General features: G+C 40.1%; 1 protein-coding gene across 1 annotated transcript in view; it reads right to left on the reverse strand.

Moving 5' to 3' along the window:
- Positions 1–15,000, reverse strand: part of LOC306912809 (retinal-specific phospholipid-transporting ATPase ABCA4-like) — a gene marked incomplete at its 3' end in the record, with an annotated part of 193,394 nt that overhangs the window by 159,484 nt on the left and 18,910 nt on the right. The window contains exons 7-9 of the mRNA XM_079489265.1: positions 9,292–9,381; positions 7,373–7,613; positions 1–110 (exon numbers count right to left, since the gene is read on the reverse strand). The exon at positions 1–110 is cut by the window's left edge and continues 30 nt beyond it. Coding sequence (XP_079345391.1) covers positions 1–110; positions 7,373–7,613; positions 9,292–9,381 — 441 coding nt within the window. The remainder of the gene's footprint in view (positions 111–7,372; positions 7,614–9,291; positions 9,382–15,000) is intronic.

Below are 15,000 nucleotides of genomic sequence, written 5' to 3' on the forward strand. Positions count from 1 at the left end.
GTCGGGGGTGTAGAGGACCCTCCCCATCACCAGGGGCTTCATGGAGCTCCACACTATCCTGGTCAGAGGGTTGGCGTGAAGCTCCTCCATCAGCGTGTTGCAGAATGGAGCTGCAGGACAGGGAGACACACAGAGATAAGGACACAGGGACACAGGGAGACACACAGAGATAAGGACACAGGGACACAGGGAGACACACAGAGATAAGGACACAGGGACACAGGGAGACACACAGAGATAAGGACACAGGGACACAGGGAGACACACATAGATAAGGACACAGGGACACAGGGAGACACACAGAGATAAGGACACAGGGACACAGGGAGACACACAGAGATAAGGACACAGGGGGACACAGACACACATAGATAAGGACACAGGGACACAGGGAGACACACAGAGATAAGGACACAGGGACACAGGGAGACACACAGAGATAAGGACACAGGGACACAGGGAGACACACAGATATAAGGACACAGGGACACAGGGAGACACACAGAGATAAGGACACAGGGACACAGGGAGACACACAGAGATAAGGACACAGGGACACAGGGACACACACAGATATAAGGACACAGGGACACAGGGAGACACACAGAGATAAGGACACAGGGACACAGGGAGACACACAGAGATAAGGACACAGGGACACAGGGAGACACACAGAGATAAGGACACAGGGACACAGGGAGACACACAGAGATAAGGACACAGGGACACAGGGAGACACACAGAGATAAGGACACAGGGAGACACACAGATATAAGGACACAGGGACACAGGGAGACACACAGAGATAAGGACACAGGGAGACACACAGATATAAGGACACAGGGACACAGGGAGACACACAGAGATAAGGACACAGGGACACAGGGACACACACAGATATAAGGACACAGGGACACAGGGAGACACACAGAGATAAGGACACAGGGAGACACACAGATATAAGGACACAGGGACACAGGGAGACACACAGAGATAAGGACACAGGGAGACACACAGAGATAAGGACACAGGGACACAGGGAGACACACAGAGATAAGGACACAGGGACACACACAGAGATAAGGACACAGGGGGACACAGACACAGGGACACAGGGACAAAGACACAGGGACACGGGAACACAGGGACAAAGGGGCAAAGACATGGGGATAAGGAGCCCAGCTCCTAATCCAGACAACAGTCTTGTCAAAACTTGACTATTGTAACTCCCTCCTTACTGGCCTACCGGCATGTGCACTTAAGCCCCTCCAACTGATCCAAAATGCCGCAGCCCGCTTGGTCTTCAACCAGCCAAAATTCTCACACGTCACCCCCCTTCTCCGCTCCCTCCATTGGCTCCCGGTCGCTGCCCGCACAGAATACAAAACTCTGATGCTGGCATTCAAAGCAACCAAAGGCATGGCCCCCCCATATCTCACAAGTATGATCGTACCCTACAAACCCTCCCGCGCACTCAGATCAGCCAACGCAGGGAAGCTGGAGGTACCTTCACTAAAAACGCCGGGACAACGCTCCACACGTCCCAAACTCTTCTCCCTTCTGGCTCCAAAACTATGGAATGCACTTCCCATCACAGTCAGAACGGCAGCCTCACTCCCAATCTTCCGCCGTAGTCTGAAAACCCACCTCTTCAGACTCCACCATGGCCCGTAGCACTTGCCCTAGCCTAGCCCCTTAGATAGCACATTATGTAGACTTAGATAGTATTTTAAACAGACTTATAGCTTGTTACGTAGACAGCTCTAGAATTGCACTTTATGTAGTCATAGCACTTTATAGTACACATGTATAATATATTATATAGTATAGTATGTATAGTTTACATAGATACTCCACTGTTACGTTCTTAGTCTACGCATGATTCATGATAACTACTTTTTATATATGTGATGTATGCCATGCTTTTGTAATTGCTTAATGTAAGTCGCTCTGGATTAAGAGCGTCTGCTAAATGCCTAAATTGTAAGGACATGAGGACATGTGGCATTTAGCAGACGCTCTTAATCCAGAGCGATTTACAGTGAGCAAGAACACATGGTAATACATCACATACATAAAAATAGAAAAAGTGCCCTTCTGGGCACAGGTCTCCACCAGGAGGATAGGAGTGTGTGTGAGTGTGAGTAATATAAACATGTTTATTTGGGTTTTTTTGTGTGTGTGTGTGTCGCGACTTGGCCTGTTGTAGCGCCACCATGAGGCTGATTTGAAAACTGTCAAGTGGCATTTCTTCCTCAGCCTAGTGGTGGGAATAGGCATGCACAGTTTCACCGCAATCGGACGCTGCGTTTTCGGGTTACTCCAGAAAACCCTAGAAGCCAATCGTAGCCAATCAGGATGGATAATTATGAGACATCAAACAAATCACTTGATCACATGACTATGGAGAGCATGTGTACCAATTTGCGTGAAATTTGGATAAAATCTGAAGGAGTAATATTAGAAAATGTGTTTTACACATGTCGGCCTCCTGGTGGCGCTATAAAGAGCAGATGTGAAAAATTCTAGGCAAAGGTTTTTCCTTGGCCTCTAGGGAGTGTGCATACATGGTTTTACACAGATCGGTGCAGTTATAGGTAAAAACACAAATCGGCCAGTTATAGCGCCACCATGAGGCTGAGTTGAAAATATTCCAGTGGCATTTCTTCCTCGGCCTAGTGGGAATGTGCGTGCAAAATTTCACGGAAATCACACAATGTGTTCATGATTTGCAGCATTTTGTTTGAAACGGAGCACTCCTGCGAACTTTGGAAGCCAATCTGAGCCAATCAGGATGGAGTCTGAAAAATCTGAAAGATCCGTTTCGTTGAATGGCTCTAGAGAGACTGTGTACCAATTTGCGTATTGTTTGGACAAAATCTGTAGGTTTACTGTCAAAACATTTGTTTTGCACAAAGCGGCCTCCTGGTGGCGCTATAACAGGCCAATGTGAAAACTTTGGAGCAGAGGTTCAGCTCTGGCATTCAGGGAGTGTGTGTGCAGAGTATGGCTGCGATCAAGCCAACGGTGCCATAGATTAGCTGTTCACAGACGGACACACGGACGGACACACGGACACACGGACGGACACACGGACGGACGGACGGACGGAGTGCAAAACATACTTTCTCCCCATGCCTTCGGCCTGGTGGAGACAAAAATAGTCATCAAGAGCCATACGCAAGCTAAGAACCTAACAGTGGAATATCTATATAATGAAACTATGCATATACTATAGAGTGCTATGTCTTCATAAAATCCTATCTAAGTTACATAAGTTGAGCCTCTGCGTACGCCTGTAAGGTCGTCGAGGCTAGGGCAAGTGCTACGGTGCTAAGATGAAGTCTGAAGAGGTGGGTTTTCAGACTACGGCAGAAGATTTGGGAGTGAGGCTGCAGTTCTGACTGTAATGGGAAGTTCATTCCATAGTTTAGATTGGGAGTGAGTCTGTAGTTCTGACTGCAATGGGAAGTTCATTCCATAGTTTAGATTGGGAGTGAGTCTGTAGTTCTGACTGTAATGGGAAGTTCATTCCATAGTTTAGATTGGGAGTGAGTCTGTAGTTCTGACTGTAATGGGAAGTTCATTCCATAGTTTAGATTGGGAGTGAGTCTGTAGTTCTGACTGTAATGGGAAGTTCATTCCATAGTTTAGATTGGGAGTGAGTCTGTAGTTCTGACTGTAATGGGAAGTTCATTCCATAGTTTAGATTGGGAGTGAGTCTGTAGTTCTGACTGTAATGGGAAGTTCATTCGTTACGGTCACGGCCACACAGCCAACTCAAGGTACGGCCACGGAGCCGACTTGGGGACCCAACGCAGCTCCTCCAAGGAAAACAAACAAATTAACGGAGCTGAACGTGAATCCCCCCCACCGCCCACCCCTTTTTTTCCCTCACTGTATATGTTTCTTTTCCCTTTTTACCTCCTTTATGATGAATTCCTGTTCTGTCTATAGAAGTGTCTATTTGTACGTCTCTAAATGTTTTGATGATTTGAACATGGTGGACCCTATTGGAAACAAGTGTAATGCTTAATTGGGTCGTCCACTCACAGTTAACAGCCTTTGTATTGAGTTTGTGCTTGAAATGTACTGTAATTCTGCAAACTGTTAATACATTCTTCAATCAATCAATCATTCCATAGTTTAGATTGGGAGTGAGTCTGTAGTTCTGACTGTAATGGGCAGTTCATTCCATAGTTTAGATTGGGAGTGAGTCTGTAGTTCTGACTGTAATGGGAAGTTCATTCCATAGTTTTGGAGCCAGAAGGGAGAAGAGTTTGGGAGAAGCAGTGTTGGATAAAACACTCAATATTTTTCCACTTTTTGCAACCAGATCTTATTTTAATGATGTTCGGGAGACAAGAAACACGTTCCTTGGGTTTTTATGTGGGTAATAAAATGTGTTTTTAGGTATTTAAAAGTTTTCAAAGTTGTCCATGGACTCCATGATGTCATGGACACCGGGGCTCACTACATGTTGTCTCAGTAAGTCAGCCCTCCCCCTATCCACAAGGAGGAGCAGTGCACCAAAGCATTATGGGAATTGTAGTCCAGGCCATTCTACAAGAGCTTGTAGAATGGAGATTCGCTTTATATGCTTGAAATAGAAGAAATGCTAGGCGGCATCTCCAGAATCCAAATGACTGAAATCTATACTGGTGTGATTGTACTGTACTCCAATTTACAATTTAGGCATTTATCAGACGCTCTTAATCCAGAGCGACTTACATTTAAGCAATAACAAAAAGCAAGGCATACATCACATAAAAGTAGTTATCATGAAACATGCGTAAGCTAAGAACGTATATATACTATACTATATTATACTATGCATATATACTATAAAGTGCTATGACTACATAAAATACAATTCTAGTGATGTCTACGTAATGATGCTATAAGTCTGTATAAAATGCTATCTAAGTCTACATGAAGTGCTATCTAAGGGGTTAGGCTAGGGTAAGTGCTACGGGCCATGATGGAGTCTGAAGAGGTGGGTTTTCAGACTACGGCGGAAGATTGGGAGTGAGGCTAAAGTTCTGATTGTGATGGGAAGTGCATTCCAGAGTTTTGGGGCCAGAAGGGAGAAGAGTTTGGGACGTGTGGAGCGTTGTCCCGGGGTTTTTAGTGAAGGTACTTCCAGCTTCCCTGCGTTGGCTGATCTGAGTGCGCGGGAGGGTTTGTAGGGTTCGATCATACTTGTAAGATATGGTACTGGTGTTAGTATGTTAGTGTTAGTATATACATACTGGTACTGTGGTCGTAGGAGTACTGGCTGTGTGGTGTTAGTATATATTTATACATACTGGTACTGTGTTAGTATATATGTATACATACTGGTACTGTGTTAGTATATATTTATACATACTGGTACTGTGTTAGTATATATTTATACATACTGGTACTGTGTTAGTATATATTTATACATACTGGTACTGTGTTAGTATATATTTATACATACTGGTACTGTGTTAGTATATATTTATACATACTGGTACTGTGTTAGTATATATTTATACATACTGGTACTGTGTTAGTATATATTTATACATACTGGTAATGTGTTAGTATATATTTATACATACTGGTACTGTGTTAGTATATATTTATACATACTGGTACTGTGTTAGTATATATTTATACATACTGGTACTGTGTTAGTATATATTTATACATACTGGTACTGTGTTAGTATATATTTATAGATACTGGTACTGTGTTAGTATATATTTATACATACTGGTACTGTGTTAGTATATATTTATACATACTGGTACTGTGGTCGTAGGAGTACTGACTGTGTGGTGTTAGTATATTTATACATACTGGTACTGTGGTCGTAGGAGTACTGACTGTGTGGTGTTAGTATATATTTATACATACTGGTACTGTGGTCGTAGGAGTACTGGCTGTGTGGTGTTAGTATATATTTATACATACTGGTACTGTGGTCGTAGGAGTACTGGCTGTGTGGTGTTAGTATATATTTATACATACTGGTACTGTGGTCGTAGGAGTACTGGCTGTGTGGTGTTAGTATATATTTATACATACTGGTACTGTGTTAGTATATATTTATACATACTGGTACTGTGGTCGTAGGAGTACTGGCTGTGTGGTGTTAGTATATATTTATACATACTGGTACTGTGGTCGTAGGAGTACTGGCTGTGTGGTGTTAGTATATATTTATACATACTGGTACTGTGTTAGTATATATTTATACATACTGGTACTGTGTTAGTATATATTTATACATACTGGTACTGTGGTCATAGGAGTACTGACTGTGTGGTGTTAGTATATTTATACATACTGGTACTGTGGTCGTAGGAGTACTGGCTGTGTGGTGTTAGTATATATTTATACATACTGGTACTGTGGTCGTAGGAGTACTGGCTGTGTGGTGTTAGTATATATTTATACATACTGGTACTGTGTTAGTATAAATTTATACATACTGGTACTGTGTTAGTATATATTTATACATACTGGTACTGTGGTAGTATATATTTATACATACTGGTACTGTGTTAGTATATATTTATAGATACTAGTACTGTGTTAGTATATATTTATACATACTGGTACTGTGGTCATAGGAGTACTGGCCGTGTGGTGTTAGTATATATTTATACATACTGGTAGTGTGTTAGTATATATTTATACATACTGGTACTGTGGTCGTAGGAGTACTGGCCGTGTGGTGTTAGTATATATTTATACATACTGGTACTGTGTTAGTATATATTTATACATACTGGTACTGTGGTCGTAGGAATACTGGCTGTGTGGTGTTAGTATATTTATACATACTGGTACTGTGGTCGTAGGAGTACTGGCTGTGTGGTGTTAGTATATTTATACATACTGGTACTGTGTTAGTATATATTTATACATACTGGTACTGTGTTAGTATATATTTATACATACTGGTACTGTGGTCGTAGGAATACTGGCTGTGTGGTGTTAGTATATATTTATACATACTGGTAGTGTGTTAGTATATATTTATACATACTGGTACTGTGTTAGTATATATTTATACATACTGGTAGTGTGTTAGTATATATTTATACATACTGGTACTGTGTTAGTATATATTTATACATACTGGTACTGTGTTAGTATATATTTATACATACTAGTACTGTGGTCGTAGGAATACTGGCTGTGTGGTGTTAGTATATTTATACATACTGGTACTGTGGTCATAGGAGTACTGACTGTGTGGTGTTAGTATATATTTATACATACTGGTACTGTGGTCGTAGGAGTACTGACTGTGTGGTGTTAGTATATTTATACATACTGGTACTGTGGTCGTAGGAGTACTGGCTGTGTGGCGTTAGTATATATTTATACATACTGGTACTGTGGTCGTAGGAGTACTGGCTGTGCGTCTCGGTGCCGTTGATGCCCAGGAAGGCCTTGTAGTTGTTGTCCTCGTACCAGTTGAGCGACGCCACGCGGGAGAACGCCCCCTGGCTGTAGCCGCACGCCAGGCCCGAGGCGGCCGCCGTCAGACGGCCCAGAGACGGAGGCTCGCCGCTCCCGAAGAGGGGCGCCATCGTCCGGAGAAGGTCCCTGGAACTGGACCTCTGGAAGAGCTGAGGTGGGACATGGTGGTGGCAGCAAAATTTGATATTTTTTTTGTTTTTAGTCAGTCTTTTGAATAGTTTTTCATTTAGTTTTAAGTCACATTTTAGTCCCCTGGAATCATGTTTTAGTGTTAGTCTAGTTTTAGTTTAGATTTTACTCAACAAAATCTTAGTTGATTTAATCGGCTAAAATGTGTTTATACTGGATCTCTTGTCCACTATTCCCTTCCGAACATTTTAGTCTAGATTGTATTTGTTGACGAAATTGTCAGTATATTTAGTCTCAGTTTTAGTCATCATAGCTTAGTTTTAATTTAGTTTTCATCAGTGAAAAAAGGTAGTCGACGAACATTTTTTGTCATAGTTTTAGTCGACAACAGTGTTGATTTTGACAGCAAGTTTAGATTTAGTTCATATTTCAGTCGTGTTTTTAGAGTTTGGTCTGGTTTTAGACCCGACTAAATTGTCGACTAAATCTGCAGTTGATTTTGTCGACTGACATTTATGTTGACATATTTTACACTTCATTGCACGCTGAAAATTGCCGATCTGCAAGCTCACAACGCGTAGCAGCTGTGAGCTTGTAGATCTGATAGTTTCAGAGCGAAACCAAACATGAAATGACCTTCCCACTAGTCCCTCCGACACATTTCAGTCTAGGTTTTATTTGTTGACGAAATTGTCAGTAATATGTCGTCGCGGTTTTAGTTATCATGGCTTTGTTTTTTTTATAATTTTTATCCCACAATTTTGTAACCCATTTCTTTTCAATCAATTATCTAATGTAATCCATGACACTTCCTCTGCCAACCTGGGGGGGCAGCGGACTGACCTCATGCCTCCTTCTATGCATGAGGAGTCCAAGCTGCTTCTTTTCACCTGACAGGGCGTGGAAGGGACATGTTATTCTGACCAGTTCCTTTCCCCTCCATCAGGCGCCCCGGCTGGCCAGGGGGGGTAGTATCAGATACCGACAGAGCAAAAGAAACGCACATTGTTCACTGGGGTGAGTGCGTGCGTGCGTGCGTGCGTGCGTGCGTGCGTGCGTGCGTGCGTGCGTGCGTGCGTGCGTGCGCAAACACAACAATCACCCGTTCTTCCACTGTCAGGGCTGTCACCAACACGGATTCCGTGATGTATGTGTTTTAAGGAGCCTGCGCTGGATTTAGTCTTCCTCGTACGCACTAAAATAAATTATATCCACCCCCCCGCCCCCCAATCCCCCCACCCCCTGGCCCCCAGTCCCCTGCCCCCCAGCCCCCCTGTCTGCGTGTCTGCGTACGAATGCAAGCACACGGGAAACGACGCTCTTCCTGAGAGCTAAAAATATACCGAATGGCCGCTATCTATTTGAACGGAGGCGCGTTGGAAGTGAAAGAGGTGGGGGGGGATGGGTGGGGGGGAGGGGGGTTGTGAGCTTGTAGATCGGCAATATTCAGCATGCAAGTGCATGCAAGTGTAAAATGACAAATACTGGATCTCTTGTCCACTAGCACCTTCCTAACATTTTAGTCCAGTTTTTATTTGTCGACAAAATTGTCAATATATTTAGCCTCTAGTTCTAGTCATCATAGCTTAATTTTCATGTAGTTTATATTTAGTTTTCGTCAGTGGAAAAAAAAGTAGTCGAAGAACATTTTCCGTCTTAGTTTCAGTCGACGGCATCAACCCTGGACCAGGTCGTTACCTCCTGCAGTTTCTCCGGAGCGTTGGACATAACGTCGCCCCAGAAGTGAAGGTCGACTCCGTCCGCATAGTTGTCCACGACGCGGGGAAGCTGTCAGAGCAACACAAACACAACACGCTTGTTGTTAGTTGATTTAACCTCCCTGGTGCGGCTTATATTTAGATGGTGTGTGTGTGTGTGTGTGTGTGTGTGTGTGTGTGTGTGTGTGTGTGTGTGTGTGTGTGTGTGTGTGTGTGTGTGTGTGTGTGTGTGTGGGGGGGGTATTTGTCCGACGTGGACAAATACATATTCATTTGAGGGGGTCTATGACATGAAGATGTTTGAGAACAACGCACTGGTTTAAATGAAATTAGGAAACAAGACCAAATAAACAACTACACTTTAGAAACAAGCCCAAATAAACAACTACACTTTAGAAACAAGACCAAATAAACAACTACACTTTAGAAACAAGACCAAATAAACAACTACACTTTAGAAACAAGACCAAATAAACAACTACACTTTAGAAACAAGACCAAATAAACAACTACAATTTAGAAACAAGACCAAATAAACAACTACACTTTAGAAACAAGACCAAATAAACAACTACACTTTAGAAACAAGACCAAATAAACAACTACACTTTAGAAACAAGACCAAATAAACAACTACACTTTAGAAACAAGACCAAATAAACAACTACACTTTAGAAACAAGCCCAAATAAACAACTACACTTTAGAAACAAGACCAAGTAAACAACTACACTTTAGAAACAAGCCCAAATAAACAACTACACTTTAGAAACAAGCCCAAATAAACAACTACACTTTAGAAACAAGACCAAGTAAACAACTACACTTTAGAAACAAGCCCAAATAAACAACTACACTTTAGAAACAAGCCCAAATAAACAACTACACTTTAGAAACAAGACCAAATAAACAACTACACTTTAGAAACAAGACCAAATAAACAACTACACTTTAGAAACAAGACCAAATAAACAACTACACTTTAGAAACAAGCCCAAATAAACAACTACACTTTAGAAACAAGACCAAGTAAACAACTACACTTTAGAAACAAGCCCAAATAAACAACTACACTTTAGAAACAAGACCAAATAAACAACTACACTTTAGAAACAAGACCAAATAAACAACTACACTTTAGAAACAAGACCAAATAAACAACTACACTTTAGAAACAAGACCAAATAAACAACTACACTTTAGAAACAAGCCCAAATAAACAACTACACTTTAGAAACAAGACCAAGTAAACAACTACACTTTAGAAACAAGCCCAAATAAACAACTACACTTTAGAAACAAGACCAAATAAACAACTACACTTTAGAAACAAGACCAAATAAACAACTACACTTTAGAAACAAGACCAAATAAACAACTACACTTTAGAAACAAGACCAAATAAACAACTACACTTTAGAAACAAGACCAAGTAAACAACTACACTTTAGAAACAAGCCCAAATAAACAACTACACTTTAGAAACAAGACCAAATAAACAACTACACTTTAGAAACAAGACCAAATAAACAACTACACTTTAGAAACAAGACCAAATAAACAACTACACTTTAAAAACAAGACCAAATAAACAACTACACTTTAAAAACAAGACCAAATAAACAACTACACTTTAGAAACAAGACCAAATAAACAACTACACTTTAGAAACAAGACCAAATAAACAACTACACTTTAGAAACAAGACCAAATAAACAACTACACTTTAGAAACAAGACCAAATAAACAACTACACTTTAGAAACAAGACCAAATAAACAACTACACTTTAGAAACAAGACCAAATAAACAACTACACTTTAGAAACAAGACCAAGTAAACAACTACACTTTAGAAACAAGCCCAAATAAACAACTACACTTTAGAAACAAGACCAAATAAACAACTACACTTTAGAAACAAGACCAAATAAACAACTACACTTTAGAAACAAGACCAAATAAACAACTACACTTTAGAAACAAGACCAAATAAACAACTACACTTTAGAAACAAGCCCAAATAAACAACTACACTTTAGAAACAAGACCAAGTAAACAACTACACTTTAGAAACAAGCCCAAATAAACAACTACACTTTAGAAACAAGACCAAATAAACAACTACACTTTAGAAACAAGACCAAATAAACAACTACACTTTAGAAACAAGACCAAATAAACAACTACACTTTAGAAACAAGACCAAATAAACAACTACACTTTAGAAACAAGACCAAGTAAACAACTACACTTTAGAAACAAGACCAAATAAACAACTACACTTTAGAAACAAGACCAAATAAACAACTACACTTTAGAAACAAGACCAAATAAACAACTACACTTTAGAAACAAGACCAAATAAACAACTACACTTTAGAAACAAGACCAAATAAACAACTACACTTTAGAAACAAGACCAAATAAACAACTACACTTTAGAAACAAGACCAAATAAACAACTACACTTTAGAAACAAGACCAAATAAACAACTACACTTTAGAAACAAGACCAAATAAACAACTACACTTTAGAAACAAGACCAAATAAACAACTACACTTTAGAAACAAGACCAAATAAACAACTACACTTTAGAAACAAGACCAAATAAACAACTACACTTTAGAAACAAGACCAAATAAACAACTACACTTTAGAAACAAGACCAAATAAACAACTACACTTTAGAAACAAGACCAAATAAACAACTACACTTTAGAAACAAGACCAAATAAACAACTACACTTTAGAAACAAGACCAAATAAACAACTACACTTTAGAAACAAGACCAAATAAACAACTACACTTTAGAAACAAGACCAAATAAACAACTACACTTTAGAAACAAGACCAAATAAACAACTACACTTTAGAAACAAGACCAAATAAACAACTACACTTTAGAAACAAGCCCAAATAAACAACTACACTTTAGAAACAAGACCAAATAAACAACTACACTTTAGAAACAAGACCAAATAAACAACTACACTTTAGAAACAAGACCAAATAAACAACTACACTTTAGAAACAAGACCAAATAAACAACTACACTTTAGAAACAAGACCAAATAAACAACTACACTTTAGAAACAAGACCAAATAAACAACTACACTTTAGAAACAAGACCAAATAAACAACTACACTTTAGAAACAAGACCAAATAAACAACTACACTTTAGAAACAAGACCAAATAAACAACTACACTTTAGAAACAAGACCAAATAAACAACTACACTTTAGAAACAAGACCAAATAAACAACTACACTTTAGAAACAAGCCCAAATAAACAACTACACTTTAGAAACAAGCCCAAATAAACAACTACACTTTAGAAACAAGACCAAATAAACAACTACACTTTAGAAACAAGACCAAATAAACAACTACACTTTAGAAACAAGACCAAATAAACAACTACACTTTAGAAACAAGACCAAATAAACAACTACGCTTTAGAAACAAGACCAAATAAACAACTACGCTTTAGAAACAAGACCAAATAAACAACTACACTTTAGAAACAAGACCAAATAAACAACTACACTTTAGAAACAAGACCAAATAAACAACTACACTTTAGAATCAAGACCAAATAAACAACTACACTTTAGAAACAAGACCAAATAAACAACTACACTTTAGAAACAAGACCAAATAAACAACTACACTTTAGAAACAAGACCAAATAAACAACTACACTTTAGAAACAAGACCAAATAAACAACTACACTTTAGAAACAAAACCAAATAAACAACTACACTTTAGAAACAAGACCAAATAAACAACTACACTTTAGAAACAAGACCAAATAAACAACTACACTTTAGAAACAAGACCAAATAAACAACTACACTTTAGAAACAAGACCAAATAAACAACTACGCTTTAGAAACAAGACCAAATAAACAACTACACTTTAGAAACAAGACCAAACAAACAACTACACTTTAGAAACAAGACCAAATAAACTACACTTTAGAAACAAGACCAAATAAACAACTACACTTTAGAAACAAGACCAAATAAACAACTACACTTTAGAAACAAGACTACGTCACTACATACACTACGGTCAGTTTCAGATCCTGAACACACACTACGGTCAGTTTCACATCCTGAACACAGACTGCGGTCAGTTTCACATCCTGAACACAGACTGCGGTCAGTTTCACATCCTGAACACACACTACGGTCAGTTTCACATCCTGAACACAGACTGCGGTCAGTTTCACATCCTGAACACAGACTGCGGTCAGTTTCACATCCTGAACACAGACTGCGGTCAGTTTCACATCCTGAACACACACTACGGTCAGTTTCTCTCAAGGACTCTTGTGTTTTTATAATAATTATTTCCAGGGATCTTCCCCAGACAGCTCAGCTCAGCTCACAACACAATAGGCCAAAGGTTCCAGGAAGCAAGAGACTGAGCATCCAGCAGCAGAACATCCTTCCTCTCCAACATTCCTCCTCTGTGGAGATCCAGGCACCTTTTCCCAATGCACAGACCTGATGTATGCGTGTGCGTGTCTGTGTGTATAGAGCGTCGCAGTCCCGCCCCCTTTCATGACGACGCCAGGCCCAGGAAATAGTTCCCAATGCATTTTTCCTCATAGACATTTCAAAACGTATTTATTTAAAGACCTTATAAGCGAAGCAAATCATGACATCAAACACAATATTTTGGACCAAACAAAATAATTACAAAGGAGAAAAACAACAAAAAAAGTGTTGTAACCTGCCGTTATTTGTTCAGCCCTAAAAATTGTGTTTGTTGTCATGATTTGTCACGACAAGAGTTGGCTTTGTCCGCGGCGTAAACGTCTTTAAATAAATACTTTCTGAAAAGTATATGAGGAAAATGAACGGGGATTGACCTGATGTATGCATGTGTGTGCGCGTGCGTGCGTGCGTGCGTGCTCTGAAAGAATATACAGTATATTCAAAGATTTGAGCCACATTTTCATGATTTTTCAAAAATCAGATCTACAAGCTCGTAGTGCGGCACTCGGTGCCGCACTACGAGCTTGTAGCACACATAGACAGGGACGTGCACACATAGACAGCAAAGGGGGCTTCGGCCCCTGCCCTTTTACCCGTCTGTAAAACAACTGCCCTTTTACCCAGTCTGTAAAACAACTGCCCTTTTACCCCGTCTGTAAAACAACTGCCCTTTTACCCCGTCTGTAAAACAACTGCCCTTTTACCCAGTCTGTAAAACAACTGCCCTTTTATCCCGTCTGTAAAACAACTGCCCGTTTACCCAGTCTGTAAAACAACTGCCCTTTTACCCGTCTGTAAAACAACTGCCCTTTCACCCGTCTGTAAAACAACTGCCCTTTTACCCCGTCTGTAAAACAACTGCCCTTTTACCCCGTCTGTAAAACAACTGCCCTTTTACCCGTCTGTAAAACAACTGCCCTTTTACCCGTCTGTAAAACAACTGCCCTTTTACCCCGTCTGTAAAACAACTGCCCTTTTACCCGTCTGTAAAACAACTGCCCTTTTACCCAGTCTGTAAAACAACTGTCCTTTTACCCAGTCTGTAAAACAACTGCCCTTTTACCCTGTCTGTAAAACAACTGTCCTTTTACCCGTCTGTAAAACAACTGTCCTTTTACCCCGTCTGTAAAACAACTGTCCTTTTACCCCGTCTGTAAAACAACTGCCCTTTTACCC

This window comes from Electrona antarctica, assembly GCF_951216825.1.
Source record: "Electrona antarctica genome assembly, chromosome: 20".
Lineage (NCBI taxonomy): Eukaryota > Metazoa > Chordata > Actinopteri > Myctophiformes > Myctophidae > Electrona > Electrona antarctica.